The sequence below is a fragment of the Branchiostoma lanceolatum genome, chromosome 11 (assembly GCF_035083965.1).
Source record: "Branchiostoma lanceolatum isolate klBraLanc5 chromosome 11, klBraLanc5.hap2, whole genome shotgun sequence".
NCBI classification, from domain to species: domain Eukaryota; kingdom Metazoa; phylum Chordata; class Leptocardii; order Amphioxiformes; family Branchiostomatidae; genus Branchiostoma; species Branchiostoma lanceolatum.
This window is the reverse complement of record NC_089732.1, coordinates 11,596,560-11,611,165: the sequence shown is the minus strand read 5'-3', so window position 1 is coordinate 11,611,165 and position 14,606 is coordinate 11,596,560. Positions and strand designations below refer to the sequence as shown.

General features: G+C 39.1%; 1 protein-coding gene across 1 annotated transcript; it reads right to left on the bottom strand.

The window, feature by feature from the left end:
• Positions 1-6,961: 6,961 nt before the first annotated feature.
• On the bottom strand, positions 6,962-14,146 carry LOC136445393 (RWD domain-containing protein 3-like). Its single transcript, XM_066443378.1, has 5 exons — positions 14,028-14,146; positions 10,287-10,635; positions 8,487-8,610; positions 7,868-7,983; positions 6,962-7,189 (listed from the first exon to the last, which is right to left on the bottom strand). The coding sequence occupies exons 1-5, from the start codon at positions 14,125-14,127 to the stop codon at positions 7,066-7,068; spliced, it is 813 nt and encodes a 270-aa protein (XP_066299475.1). The 5' UTR covers positions 14,128-14,146; the 3' UTR covers positions 6,962-7,065.
• Between the last annotated feature and the right edge of the window lie 460 nt (positions 14,147-14,606).

Sequence of the window (14,606 nt, the reverse complement as noted above, 5' to 3'; positions counted from 1 at the left end):
ACTAGGGATCACGTCAAGGGGACAAACCATATGAAAATTAGCAGCACCTGTTGAAAGGTTTAAACTTGAAATGTGGTCATATCTTTGGTTAAGTCCTGGCAAATTCAAACCTGTCAAGTCTATTCAGTCACAGATATTTCAGCAAAGCAAAACTTTTATTTGAGTCACAGATGCAATGTATTGTTCATAACATCTATGTATCTGTAACTTTTATTATAGTTTTAAGAACATTGTTAATGTGTTTTTTGCTGTAAGTTTGTTGTGTCATATCACCACCATTTATTTCAAGTGGGTGTCTTGCCTTACTTAATATTGAAGTCTACCTAGATTGTCTCCAAGATTGCTTCCTTCAGCAAGGTGACTGGGAAGTGGACACAAGCAAGAAATAGACACCAGTAGCCTCCCTTGCAGGCTTTCAGGCAGGTGCCGGGGTTTGTTTTTGGCAATTACAATTTCTCCAGCAAAAGAACCTGGCTCCTTGTGTTGAAATGGGTCCTTACATGTAGTTATCCTGTACCCTTAGTCTGACTGGTTCCAAAATCTGTTTTCGTTCAAACAATAATTGACTTCAGGAAAACGTGCTTCCACTCAAGAATTAACATTGTCCAAGCGAGGAAGGAATAAATAAAGATATTGACTTGGCTTAAAATTATTAATAAATATCATTCTATGGTCAAATTGATATCATTCTATGTTCAAACATCGGGTCTGCATTCAATGGTGCCTTTTTGGTATCCGTGCGTCACTGTAACAGGTGCCTCCAACACATTTTAATACCGTATTTTCTCGATTAAAGTACGCACCCCAATTAAAGTATGCACCCCTGATTTGGGGCTAGTTCCAGACAAATTTGCAGAACCGAAACGTAAAGTCAAAACCCCAAATAAAGTTCTCCACTGATCTTGAACACATTTTGAACAGGAAAAATTCAAATTTATGGTGTTCCTTCTATTATCTACAGGTCATTTTTCTTATATCAAGGACTTCTACATAATGCCATTCCTTAGATTCATAAAAGATTGTCTTGTTTACTCCGCCAGCATCGTCTCTGCAAACTTGAGGATTGCCTACGACAAGTTACAAATTGGCAGGTATTGAGCCATGTATTGCTTCACCGCGGCTGGGTTCCTGGTTTGATTACTAGTAGTAAGCAAGGGTTTGAGTTTGAGGTCCTTTTCCAATTTGTCCTGGCAATAACCTCAAATAAAGTACGCACCCTGACTTAAGCAATGATTTGTGGTGCCTTTTGAATTTTGAAATGTTTAAGAAGTGCGTACTTTATTCGAGACAATACGGTACTACATGTATACAATATGCAGTACATTTATGTAGCGCCTAGACAATGGGGTAGGCAGGCAGAAGACAGAACAAACATTTTCCTAGTGGTTTTGAGTTCATGGTGAACAGGTCACCGCAAAAACAGCAAACATAAAACCACTGCGAATCTAAATACATTTTACAGTAACTGAGTCATGACTGGAAGCCTAAGCAAGTTGGTCTCAAGGTAAACCTGCCTTCAGGGACCTGGGTGGGCACAAATAATTACATTTCTTGTTTTAGGGTCTGATTGGCTTTAGTTGTGGGATGATGTGTTTTTTTATCCTACTTGTTCCAATGTTTGGAGACACAGTCGCTGTTTGTGCCACAGTGATGTTAAATTACAGCATTCTTAAATGTATTCATTTATCTATGCATTAGTTCAGCATGGAACATAAATATTGTAATGTCCAATGTCTAATACATGTATCACAATGTAACATCTACTAACATAATTCCACCAGGTTACATAATTCTGCCAACCTGAAAACTTCCAAACAGATCTCCAACCCAACGTCCCCCAGTATGATGCACTCCTGTATATCTGAACTGTGCATACCTGGGAGGTGCTGCAATAGAGATTTCTTAAACCCCTTGTTTTTCAATGTGGCGGATTTATGTAACCCGGCAGATTAATGTTAATGGCGGTTTATCATGTATCACAACCATAACACAGAAAATTGTTATCATACATTTTTGTGTGTGAAACAGTGAATGCATACAAAATTTGTCCTGTATTTTGTCTGATGTTGTTGGTTGGAGACATATCATACAATCAGTGTTGCAAAAAAATACTGTCAATAAATATCAACTTTATTGCACTCAATCAAATATCGGCAGGGTCTCTCTTTGGTCTGTTTCAGTAAAAAAGGATGTATTATGTACCTATCAAGTACAATGTAACTATATGACTATAATTATAGCGCACTTTAGAAATTACTTTGCAATCTATCCATCAATCAACACACTGGTCATTGAAAATTTTATCCATGTGACTGTATACCTTAGTGTTGGAAGAAAGTTTAGCAATATATTGTGAGGTACACACTAGCTCGTCACAATCAGATGTATGAAGGTCTGCCCCACCTAATATATGTCTGCACTTTCGCCAACTCATATAGATATCGAGGACATTGTAAATGTAGATAGCAATCCATTGTATACTCACTTTGCTGCCATTTTCTCTTGTAATTTTCTACTGACCTTTTTTTACGTTTGATTTCAGGCTTGTAAGAAAACACCAAATGTCAGTTGGTCTGCAACATGATGTCAGAAGGGTCATTCTAGGTTATTCACCTTTGACCTTACCTTTACTGTTACCGTTACCTTTGAAATTACCTAGGAGATATTCAATGCATCCTTCATCACAGCTTAAAAACTTCTTAGGCAAAGGAAAAAAATGTTGTGTTTCTGGTTACCTGACTGACAAAAACCTGCCGACCTAGGCCTTTTTTTTGGTCAGCCACTGGCAAGGGACATAAAATTTTAGATTAGACATCTGAGTGATGAAATTTTACACAGAATCCCTGTATTTCACACTTTTTAACAGATTATTATTTGAACAGTTAATGTACGTATGTGTAGTGAACATAGTACTTCTTTGTTCAGTTTATTAATATGATTGTGCCTGTACAATGTTTATCTATAGTTCTATAAAATTACAATATGATGTTGAAAATACCAGTGCCTCATACTTTAAATTCTATTTGTTGGATCATTTTGGCCGAAATCTTAAAAATAAGAAATCCCTGTATACCGACCCTATTTTTTTCAGGACTGTAACCGGAAACACAAAATTTCATTTGCTCGGCCTTACATTCATTGCTACTGTATTCAGTATGACAGTTGGGCTGCACTTATACTGTATCACACCCATTGCATTTTAACAAGACAAAAGATTCAATCAAAAAGAAAATTAAATTATTAAGAAACAAGCGATTGCATTGGTTGAGCCAAGTACGTAATAGACCGGAGAGACCTGTATTATCTGTTGTGACCTGGGGTTTAACCACTGCCAGTGACCTTTCTCCATGCTTATCCTACTATGCCATGATCTTTCACTAGAAGTGTTATAAAACATACTACAGCCTACATTTCAAATGTCATAAGATAAACAAAGATTACACATCGGGGCAGAACCATTGCATAAGCAGGGGAGGGCAGGTTTCACATTTGGCCGTTCAGAGTTTTCTATTTGTCCCGTTTTCTCTATGTCGCCAAGATTGAAATAGAAAGCCTGACAAAAATGCCTAAAAACACATCAAAAGCCAGCCGGAGCCAAACCCCTGCTTGGAGAGCACCATTCTACGTCCCTTCCGAAAGATAGGTGCAGCCCCAACCGAAATGCCCTTTCCAGGATGGAACCGGGGTCTTCTAGTACTGGAACCAGGAGCTCAACTGTAAGGCCGCTACCAGGGACATCCCCAAAAAGGGAAATACTGTAAATCTTGGAATATTCAAGGTGTTTTTAAGTTTGCAGTTTTCGCATTGACCTCTCACTGAACTCATCACACTCGGAAATACTGTAAATGCGGGGATTTAATTTCGAGGTAGGGAAAAAATGGAGTGTTCACGGTGGTTTTAAGTTCACCTTTGAAACAATAGTAGCGCTGTAGGTGTAGGAGGAGAAAATTTTTCTGAAAACCGCGAACATAAAACCACCGTGGAACATTTCTGCATTTACAGTAATTCTTCTGTCCTCCTTTGTTACTACTAGTACTACAGTTCTAAACCAAGGACTCAAATACACCACCAATTTTTTACTTTCATGCCACAAAATTAAATGAATTTGCAGTATTTGTAGTCACAGCAATACGCCATAGGGTTGCCATGTTGGTTGATTAAATAAAGATGGCAAACAAGAATTTTTATGAACATTTGATTGCATACTGCCTGAGCGTGCATGACACTTTTCCCTCTGCACATCTGATAGAGAGCAACAGACTATACATAATTCCTTTACTAGATTCATGATCTGACTGCAGTCTGAATGACTAGCTTGTCTACATTCTGCCAACAATTTATAAGCTGCAGGGCTTGATCATGAAATACTGGATGCACTCAAAATTGAAGCTGTGTACTACAGCATAGTCCTGACATTTAAAAGTCTTGAAAAATAAGGAAAAAAAATTCTTGTATCCTGTGTTTACAACTTTTAAGTTTGTACTAATAGACTTTCAGTTTCAAGCTCTGAAGAGAGGTAATACGGTTTGTAATTATGGTTTTGCTGCAATTCTACTCTATTTCTTAAATAAATGATAACTATGCTGTGCACCCATTTGTTCTTCTGTGCACCTAACTAGAGGCATCAGTGCTCCTATTCGCAAAAATGAACTAGAGTTAAGTATTTGTGCTACATATACTTCAGGTTTGCTATGTTAGTTTAGCGATTACGGGGATTTTTTATAAATATGAATTGGTATTGAATTTTTCTTTTCATTTGAGTTGAATGTGTGATAGTTGTGTGCCGATTTGTTAAAAATAGAGGGAACGCTAGCGACCCCCAAAAATACCCCTCCCAATGAAATGGTATGGCTACCCTGCGACGTCACAAAATCAATATGGCGGCCACCACACATGCCAACGGATCCAACAAAGGTTTTGCTACCCAAACCTGTAATTTCGAGCCCTGAGCTGTGATGTGGGCAAAAACGTTTTAGTTTGAATCACTATGACAGTGCTCCATGCAGCACTGCATGATAAACAGGTCCTGAAATTTTTGTACTTTAGTTGACGTCATTTAAACTTTTCTGTAAGGTGTAGTCAGCCATTTTAATTTTACATAGTTTGTAATCAGACTGCTCTTTTAAAAGTATAATTGGTGAGTTGATGTATTTATGCTAATGTGATAGAGAGTTGTCCCCCCAACGACCCGGAGGTCAAGGGACTAGGTAGGTAGGATAGAGAATGTTTCTGAATTAACATTAATGCATTATGAGTTTATAAGTTGAAGGGGCAACCCAGGTGTCTTCAGATGAATGAATAAATAGATAAACAATAAATAAATGAATGCAGAGATTAGTTTTGTGTAAATCTTAATGCGCTACGGTAAATGTTTAAATACTTGCCGTTTTTATGTGCATGGTTTTAGGACCACCACGAAAACGCTTTTTCTGTCTTCTGCCCACCTACCCCTTTGTTTTAACCCCAAACTTAAACCCACTATGAACACTCCATTTTCTCTCTCCATGTATTTCGAAATTAAATCCCTACGAACTTACAATGAAGTTAAATACAGTAACATTGTAGTTACCCCTATGCATACCCCAACTACGACAAATAAATACACATCAAAAGGTACTGAAATCGGGAGGGCAGCTTGCCAGAGGGGAATACCTTTAGGGCAATGGGCTGGAAGAATTTCGAACTTCCGCGTGTTGACACTGCCTAAAACCAACCAGATCATCAACAGTGTGTCCTTTCTAATCTCCCAGCCGACGCAGGGTCCACCTCAGTGTAATATGCATGTTTTTGCAGCATTTTCTAATTAACGTCTTCTAAGTGGTACCATTTTTTACCTCTTGGAGCAGAGAAGATTACGTCCTTTACATTTTTCTCATTCTTTTACCTTTACAAAGAAAGTTTTCTAAATCCCCCTTCTCCGACCAAAGTTGGAATAGCCCTAACTTTGTTTGTTTGTATTGCATACCCGGTAGACCAAATCATGGGGAAACACACCAGGTTTGTACTGAACGGTACAAGCTGCATGTCCGGACAGAATTAGTTGATCCACTCACACCGGGAAGATCCCCTACTCTTCTGTGTAAGTGGTGGGTTCTCTTACGTGCTCGAGGTGTGGCTCTCCTCAAACATGGAACGTCAATTTAACGTCCTATCAGAGCAAGGAGGTTAAATATGTATATTTAACCTCTTTGATCAGAGGGACGTCCCTAAATTATAACTGAAGCTAGGTACTCATCCTCACTTCCCAAAGGGACAAATCTAGCCTCCACCAGGCCCTCCTACAAGCGTATGGATCATAGATTTCGGCAGAAAAATAAATAATTAGCCAGTAGGGTCAGTCCACGGTGAAGATCACATTTCCCCCGCTGCAAATGAAACCCTGGCAAATATTCTCTATGTAGCTGGCTAGGACAAATCAGGAGACCTGGGATTCGAACCCAGGACGTCTGGGTTCTGGGCCAAACACCCTGCCATTACACCACTGCCATCCCCACTTGATTGTCAGCCCTGTTTATTTTCCTGCCCCTGCCAGGCGGAGGCTCTGCTTAGAATCAGGAAGCAGCTTTAATTACAAAGATTTATTTGGTGTTGAGTACAGAGACCTGGTTCAAAAGTTCAGACTGATAGCTCAACACTCTCATTTTTCCATTGCTTGTTTTAAAATGAAGAAGGGTACAGATAATAGACAAAGATGCCCTCACACTGTTCGCTAAAAGTTTATCTATCTGGTGGATTTGGTTGAGAAGGCATGAAATGTTAGGAGAGCCCCCTAGCAGGCAACTTCATAAATGCAACAAGAAAACTATACAGAAACTACGCCCAAAATGATTACTCAAGCAACTGGATAAGATTTTGAAACAGTCAGACGTTTCAGACAGTATCCACTGTCTTTCGTCAGTGACTAACGATAGGACTGAGAACTGGCTATACAGAAACTAGACTGTGCAACTAATTTTGCAGTGGCATTGATCATTTTCGCTTTCCTTTACTGTATTTGGAATCGGATATTTTTTTTTCTGAACGGTCCAATCTCTAATGAGGTTGACTCCTGATTGAAGTTCATGTTTAAGACTGTCTTTGCAGCAGATTACAGACATGCTCACTGTAGACTCTCTGTAGTACGACACCCGAAAACTGTTCCTTCAGTTGTTCAACAGTCCTACACTCTGTCACTTGGAACTGAGGAAGGCTGCGGAAAAAAAGAAAAGAACATAAATTTTCCCTAACATTATGCATGAGCCAATAGAGAAACAACATAAGTAATGTACTAGGTTATATAACATGGTGATAATGAACTTGCCATTTTCCTTATGCATTACCTGTTGTGTTAAAAGATTAACGACCAATCAAACCTTTTTTGTCACTACAATAGATTTTTACTTCAATGAAGGTTATAATTAGACATCCAGGTAACTAGATACACAAGGCAGAAGTTATTCGAGCAACTGGACAGATTTTGAAAATGGTCAAACTTTGCAGGTAGCATTCTCTATGATTCACCTGGTGTTGTAAAGAGGTGAAGAGAAATCATATAAGCCAAATTCAAGACAAGGTTGATTGTAATGAGTCAATTAGCTCCTGTTGTTTGAGTACAGGGGCTAATGTTGTCTTGTGGGGGTGGTGGAAAAGGGCCCCAAGTGCTGACAAATTCAAAGTGTAGGCTTCCTTTCCTGAGGATGGGATTGTACATCCCCTCATAGAATAGATTCTGTGTCATAAAATAAGTCACATAATCTTTGAATTCTGATAGCATTTGTACACAGTTGTGAATTCTAATACAGTACTTTACAAAATTACAGCAGAATAAACCCCCTTTCACAAAGAACCTCTTGGTACCGTATACAAGGGCATACAAGTTTTTCCCTACCTAACTGTTCCTTCCTGGACTTTCTCCTCCCATAGAACTCTCAGCATTCTCTCCTTACAACTCCTCCCTGCAGAATCAACGTCCACACTACGGGTTCTCTGCCGTGTGATGTACTCCTGAAACAACAAACAACAAGAAACAACAAATTAGTTAGACATTTGAAGAAAAAAAATATGCACTGACTGTTTAAAACATCATATAGACAGCATGGCTCAAAGTACTAGGTGCATATGCACATTTGTACACCCAAAATTGGATCTGTGCACCTACTTTTTGACTGTGAGTGCTCCAGTAGTAGGCTATACTATAGGGTAAAGGTACCTAGTATTCATAGTACATGTATAGCATACCTATTTAAAATATTAGTATGCTAGTATCAAAAATATTATTGAAATTTAAGTATCAGAAAAAGCAAAACGACCTTTGTCGACTACTTTGATTTATAACTTGTTGAAAGTTTTGAAGTTAGCTGTAGAATTACAGATTGAAGTAGGGTTTGTTAAGTTATATAACATTTTGCTGACAATCAGTGACAATTCATTTTATGTTTAGTGCACCCAAAATTTTCAGTTTTTTCAAATCAGTATGGCCTTATAGCATACATGTACCAGTGTTGTACCTTGATATTTCTGAGTGAGCCCAGCAGCAGTATAAGTATCAGCCTCTCCTGAAACAGCAGCCTGCCTGTCAACGACAGCTCCTTAGTCCACTTCACGATGGTCTTGACATATTTCCCACGTGCCCTCACAGCGCTCGTGAGTGCGACTCGCACACAATATGTATGCGACCAGTTTTTTGAGAATGCGACTAGATTTAAAATCACGGTCGCACGGTGCGACAATAAAAAATTAAGACCTACACCTAGATAATAGCTGCAGAATTAAGCAGTAACCTGAAAAATAAACATAAGGTATTCCAACGCTACCGTGAAAATTGCTGGTGAATTTTCCATCATGTTCCCACACCCGCGGTACAAAAAATATCCGTTCCTAGTGGCAATTCAACTTACGTTTCGGGACAATTTCGTGACAATAAGAAATTCTGAGTCAGTCCCCGTCATGGAGGAACTCAATTCAGCGGAAGATTTTGCGTTAAAAATGTCCTCATTTCCATTGGGAAATGTTTACTAAATAGTTCCATCCATAGTCAACCTGTTAAGTTGTGCCTAAAAACGCCAAAAAATCGACAAAAACCCCCGCGATTTCGGCCATTTGGCGAAGAATAAAAACAAACACCGGCCATGTTGAAATTTTTAGCGAACTCTCGCTAAATCTCGCAATAACACGCGAGAGCGACACAACGCCCTCTAGCGAGAATTTGTGAAACTGCAGTTTCAAATGTCGATAGAGGGCCGATATTGCCCGATAATATGATAGATTCAATACGGCATTGTGCTTAATTCTTTCTTAGGGCGAAATCAAGTACTTCTTTGTTATTTTTGGCATATTAGAAATTTTACTCAATTAGAAAAAGGTTTTTATTTTTTTTAAACTTGTATATTGTATGTTGGAATTCTTCACTGTTTGAGAGCTTTTGTGTTTACTACTGACTGTATATAATTTTGTATGCATTATATTTTTCATGCAAAATGTTTGCCAACATGCAATTTTGTATGTAACTGAAAAAAATATTTCTAACACACATATGCCATGGCTTGAGTTCAGGTTCAGACTTGAGTATAGGTTCTAAGCTGAACATGAACCTCTGGAACTTAATGCCAGCAGTGAAGTTTAAAATTATGGAAAGTGACTTTATTTGTTTTGGTCATGAAACCAATAGCTAAGTAACAGAGTTATCTATTTATTTATCATTCAAGGATATGTGAATCATTATTTGCCTTGTTCCAAGTTGAAAATACCATTGTGTATTTTTCAACTTGTTGAACTTGAGGCACCGTGGCCCCCGGATAGGGGCCAGCCGGGGAACCTATGCCCAATTTTTTCGAAAATCTCAATACATCACTCAAGCTTATGCAATTTTTAATGTCATCGCAAATGGTCATGTGAATCATTGATTGCCTTGTTCCAAGTTGAAAATACCATTGTGTATTTTTTTACTTGTTGAACTTGAGGCACCGTGGCCCCCGGATAGGGGCCAGCCTGGGAACCTATGCCCAATTTTTCTAAAATCCCGGCCCTCTACACCGATATCATTCTTCCCCAAGAACTAACTAGATTATATACCACACATTGCCAGTTGTTCTGCACCATCAATGTAGGCTTTATATTTTATGATCTATTCAAATACTTTATTCCAGGTTGCTTACATTGATTAATAGGAGTATTACTTGGTATGGCCAAGACTTTTCTTGTTCTTCCAACTTTTTGTAGTGGTGCTCCTAGATTTTTGCTGGTGCCCCTAACTTTTTTGGGTTAGGGGCACAGTGCTCCTAGACCTAAAAGTTAGTCTGGAGCCCTGCCTCATGTGATCCAGATGGAGCAATACAAGCCACGAGTCCTCTCCAACTTCCCCTTGAGAGGAACACTGTAGGGGTGTTTCAGCTACCATATTTTCAGTTTCTGGAATATTTTCTTCCAACCATGTCATTAACTGTAGCACCATGGGTGCTTCAGGTAAAGTCCTGGCATGGGCGGTGATTCCATCCTTCAGTCTGGAGATGGCGCCGCGTGAGAGGCTTTCCGAGGACAGCGAAATGTCGGGGTGCATCATGGGATAGCCCTCGGGGAGCGAGAAGGAAGCGGATATCGATATCGTGTCGTGATGTCCGCGGTACTTTGTCGAGACACAAAACATGGGCACCCTCGCATCTATAACATTCAAAGTGCCAAAGAGCATATAAATTCAATCACATATTATTATTTTGCATGTGTTCATTATTACTAGTATCTTAATTAAGATGATATCTATTCATGCATCTAGGTACCTACATATTGCAAGGTCCTCAGATTAAGGTTATCAGATAAAGTGCTATCAACTGTTAATTTAAGTTTAGGTATAGAAATATTTGTGTTAGGTTATCATTTGTCACATTATGACTCCAGAAAGATTAGTACAAATGTACAATGTACAGACGTATACTAACAGAAAATGCAATTTCTACATATCAAAAAAATCTCTCTCCTATTACTAGTATTAGTATCATGCACGATTCCTTGAATTCAAAACCCACGTAAAACCATTGATCTGAAACTTTCTACATATCCTAGTACTAGAAGCAGCAAATGTATTAAACATAGTGATACCTGGACAAAGACCTTTACACAGTGTGCATAGATTAACTGCTCATTTTGCCGAAAAGTATTTCCAACCACGCAGAGTTAGGTAATCAAAAACACTTTTGTAACCATCACATACTAACTGATGTAAAAAAAGGCCCTCTGAAACACCCACACGTTCCATCACAGACAGAAAGACTACATTCAATCAATAACCTATTACGTGGGAATGACACTCCAATCTTCCAGTGCCCCTTTCATAATGCCCCCTCCCCCACTGCAATCATAGATTTTGAATCAAACCGAGCTCTGTAATTGTGCTCAAGCTTACTGTAGGAGGACCCACATCAAAGTAGAGGCTGAAACTAGGTATTAAATGCAGTAGAAATGTGTAGTACCGCCTATATTATGGAAGAAGTTAGAGTTATCCCAAATTGGTGATTGTCTTTTTTCTTATTGTGAAGATATGGAGTTGACTGGAATTAAACTTGTTGGACTACAGTTGTTATGCAATGTGTCTTTTATACATTTATATCAATCATCATACTTAGAGTATGGAGGGTTTCCAGAAAAGTGGGCCAGGAAATTCCATTAGTGGCCAAACTGCAATGCATAGCCTTGGGACCCAGAGAGGGTAGCCTGCTGAGGTAGCCAGCCCACCTGGGCTAGCCCACATTTCTGGAAACCCAACCATGGACGTGACAAATCTCCTGCACCTATTGCCCACCAGATGCAGTGGGTAATTCCAGTAGAGGCCAAAGCCCCATGCATTGCCTTGGGAACTAGAAAGGGTAGCCTGCTGAGGTAGCCATCCCACCTAAGCTAGCCCACCTTTTCTGGAAACCCGGCTATGACCGTGACAAATCTCCTTGACTCTAGCCCACCAGCTGCAGCGGGAGATAGGCCCATTATCTGGGGACATCTGGAAGGTGATAAAGTTGATAAGGAAGTGGATAGATTGATGCTTCTACTGCAAGGTCATTTATTTTTGTGGGATCGACTTAATTTTGCGGTAAAAGGAGGTTTTCGTAATGTTTTATGTTTAAGAAAGTAACACCGCCGCATGATGTAGAGTAACATGTCTGAATTATTACAAACATAATGTGGCTTGATGGAGAGCAGATAAATTGTACGTTTAGACAATGCAATGGAATTTTGCACACTTTACTACTTGCTGCTGGTTTCATTATAGTTTCGTGGGTGGAGACACAGGAGTTCAGACCACGCTATCTGTATGATAACAGGTATCTTATCCATTAGCCTGACGAATCGCGCTCCTAGTGGCAAGCCGGTCCTGTGACCGCCATCCCCCTCTTGGGGTGGGTGTCAGTAACCTCCGGCGGAGAGCTTGTGTAAACACAGGCTATCTTATCCATTATGTAACTCTTGATGCATGAAACTTTTTACAATAGACAAGACAGCTGTTATATCATATCATCTGTCATCACATTGTGAAAATGCCAGTATCCTGAAGCATTTCGGTTTTACAAATTGCATTTGCTAGATCACTATACAAAATTTTTAAAAAATAAACCAACCCTACTTTTTTCAGGACCGTGATCAGAAACACATCGTTTTTTTCCTGAGGCCTGAGAGGCGCAGAGAAATTCTGACTTTGATCTTGGGACCCCGCGTGGTGCAATCGATGATGATGACTTACAGGATCTGTTCATCCGTGAAACGCCCACACGTTACACACAGGCGAGCTATAAGTCATCTACACACAGAGCTGACTAAAAACGGCACGACACCACTAATACCGGTATATACAAAAGAGTGTGAACAAAATTGGGAAAACATGCATATAGCGAGCGATTTGAATCAAAAACAATGTCCAAAAAAAAAGTTGACTACACAATAAAAGAAAAGAAAAATGCTGGAACTGCTGAACTAAAAGAAACATCTGTATGTATATGTTCTAGTGTATGAACTAAATATTAGTATAAATCTCTAGGTCATAGATACATGACATGTTTTTGTTGAGTTATAAGAGTTGAAACTGGAACTGAAGAATAGACAGATATCATAATTTTTTGCCCGACCGTCTCCGTCAAAACCTTGAAATGCAAAATAAAAACATGAAAATGCAACTATTTTACAGACATGCAGTCACTCCCTCATTGGTCGAACATTGTTTGAACTGCTAAATGTGATGGAAAGTCAGGATCGGTCATTTCCAGTTTGGGCTGCTCTTCATTGCTTACAAGTTGTATGTTTAAGTTTATGTTTTAAGAACCAGTTGTTTTATTTTTAAGTGTGTTTAATTGTGTTTCAACAATATGGGTAAGATTCTACAAATGGTAATTTGTTAATTGTGTAAATACTAGTAAATAACTTGTTGTCAAGTACTTCCTGTATAATAATAATATTAATAAGTACACAATTCAGCCCGTTGGCTGCCAGGTTACTTGTTTTAGTAATAAAACTTTCATAATTTCAAACCTGTCATTCACTTGAATGTTAAACTAATTATCAGTTACCTTGGTCAAACAGACATTTGACAAGTGCAGCAAGGACATTACTTCTTCAAAGGACAAGATGTCCTTGCAAGTAGGTGTGTGAGTACAGTGGGCGGGGACACAAAGGGCGGCCGGGTACAAAGTAGAGAAGGGGGCGTGACTTGCCTGTTACACCTGGAACTTTTGTTCTGAAAATCCATATAATTTCCTCCCCCGCCACCTCCGCATTAATGGTACATCCCCGCCCATTTGTAACCTTACCGAGCTATAACTGCCTCTTTAGAATGTAAAAGATCTCTTTCAGCCACTATTGGCCTACAAATAACCTTTCTTGAATGAATAATGTAAATCTATAACGTAAGCTATTTTCTGCCACTTTTCCTTGCTGGAAGGGGAGGGGCAAGCTGGCCATGGCTGACTGTGCGAGACCGCCTACGCCTCCCCCGCAACTATTCCGTTGAGTGATCGTTTTTCAGGGTCAGGAACGGCGACATAACGATTACTTTTTCGGCATGAGGTACCGACCTGGATCGCTCAGCATGCAAAACTCGCCATCACCGCAGTAGATGGCTTGTAAAGCCTGAAGTTCGTCTGCAACCTCTTCTGAAATTCCAGATCCCGCCATTTTTTTGGAGGTTTAAAAAGACGACCGCAGCAAAAGATAACGAGTGAAATAATTATAAAACCGGGTGTGTTTGCCACTTTGGTTACAATTTACAATTACATGATATAGCGTGATACCACATATAACTATGAATTTTTTCACATATCTAGTTCGAAATATCATTTCTGATGATGAATGATAATGAAAGAGAATGAAGTATTGGTTACGTTTTGATGTTAGTCCCAAAATGGTAGAATTCAAAATAACATAGGGGCGTCTATGTCTCACTAGTAATATTTTTTTAGCTACCAAAAATTGCTGTTACACCATCTTTATATCAAGTTACATTTATGATTCAAATTCATTTAAGTTAAGAATTCAATAAATTAACTTTTATGAGACGGCTTCACTCTGTTAACATTTGTGGAAATTATAAATATTCAACCTTTCCATGAATGGTACATTCCTATTCGGTGACCTGGATTGAACTTTGTCCATCA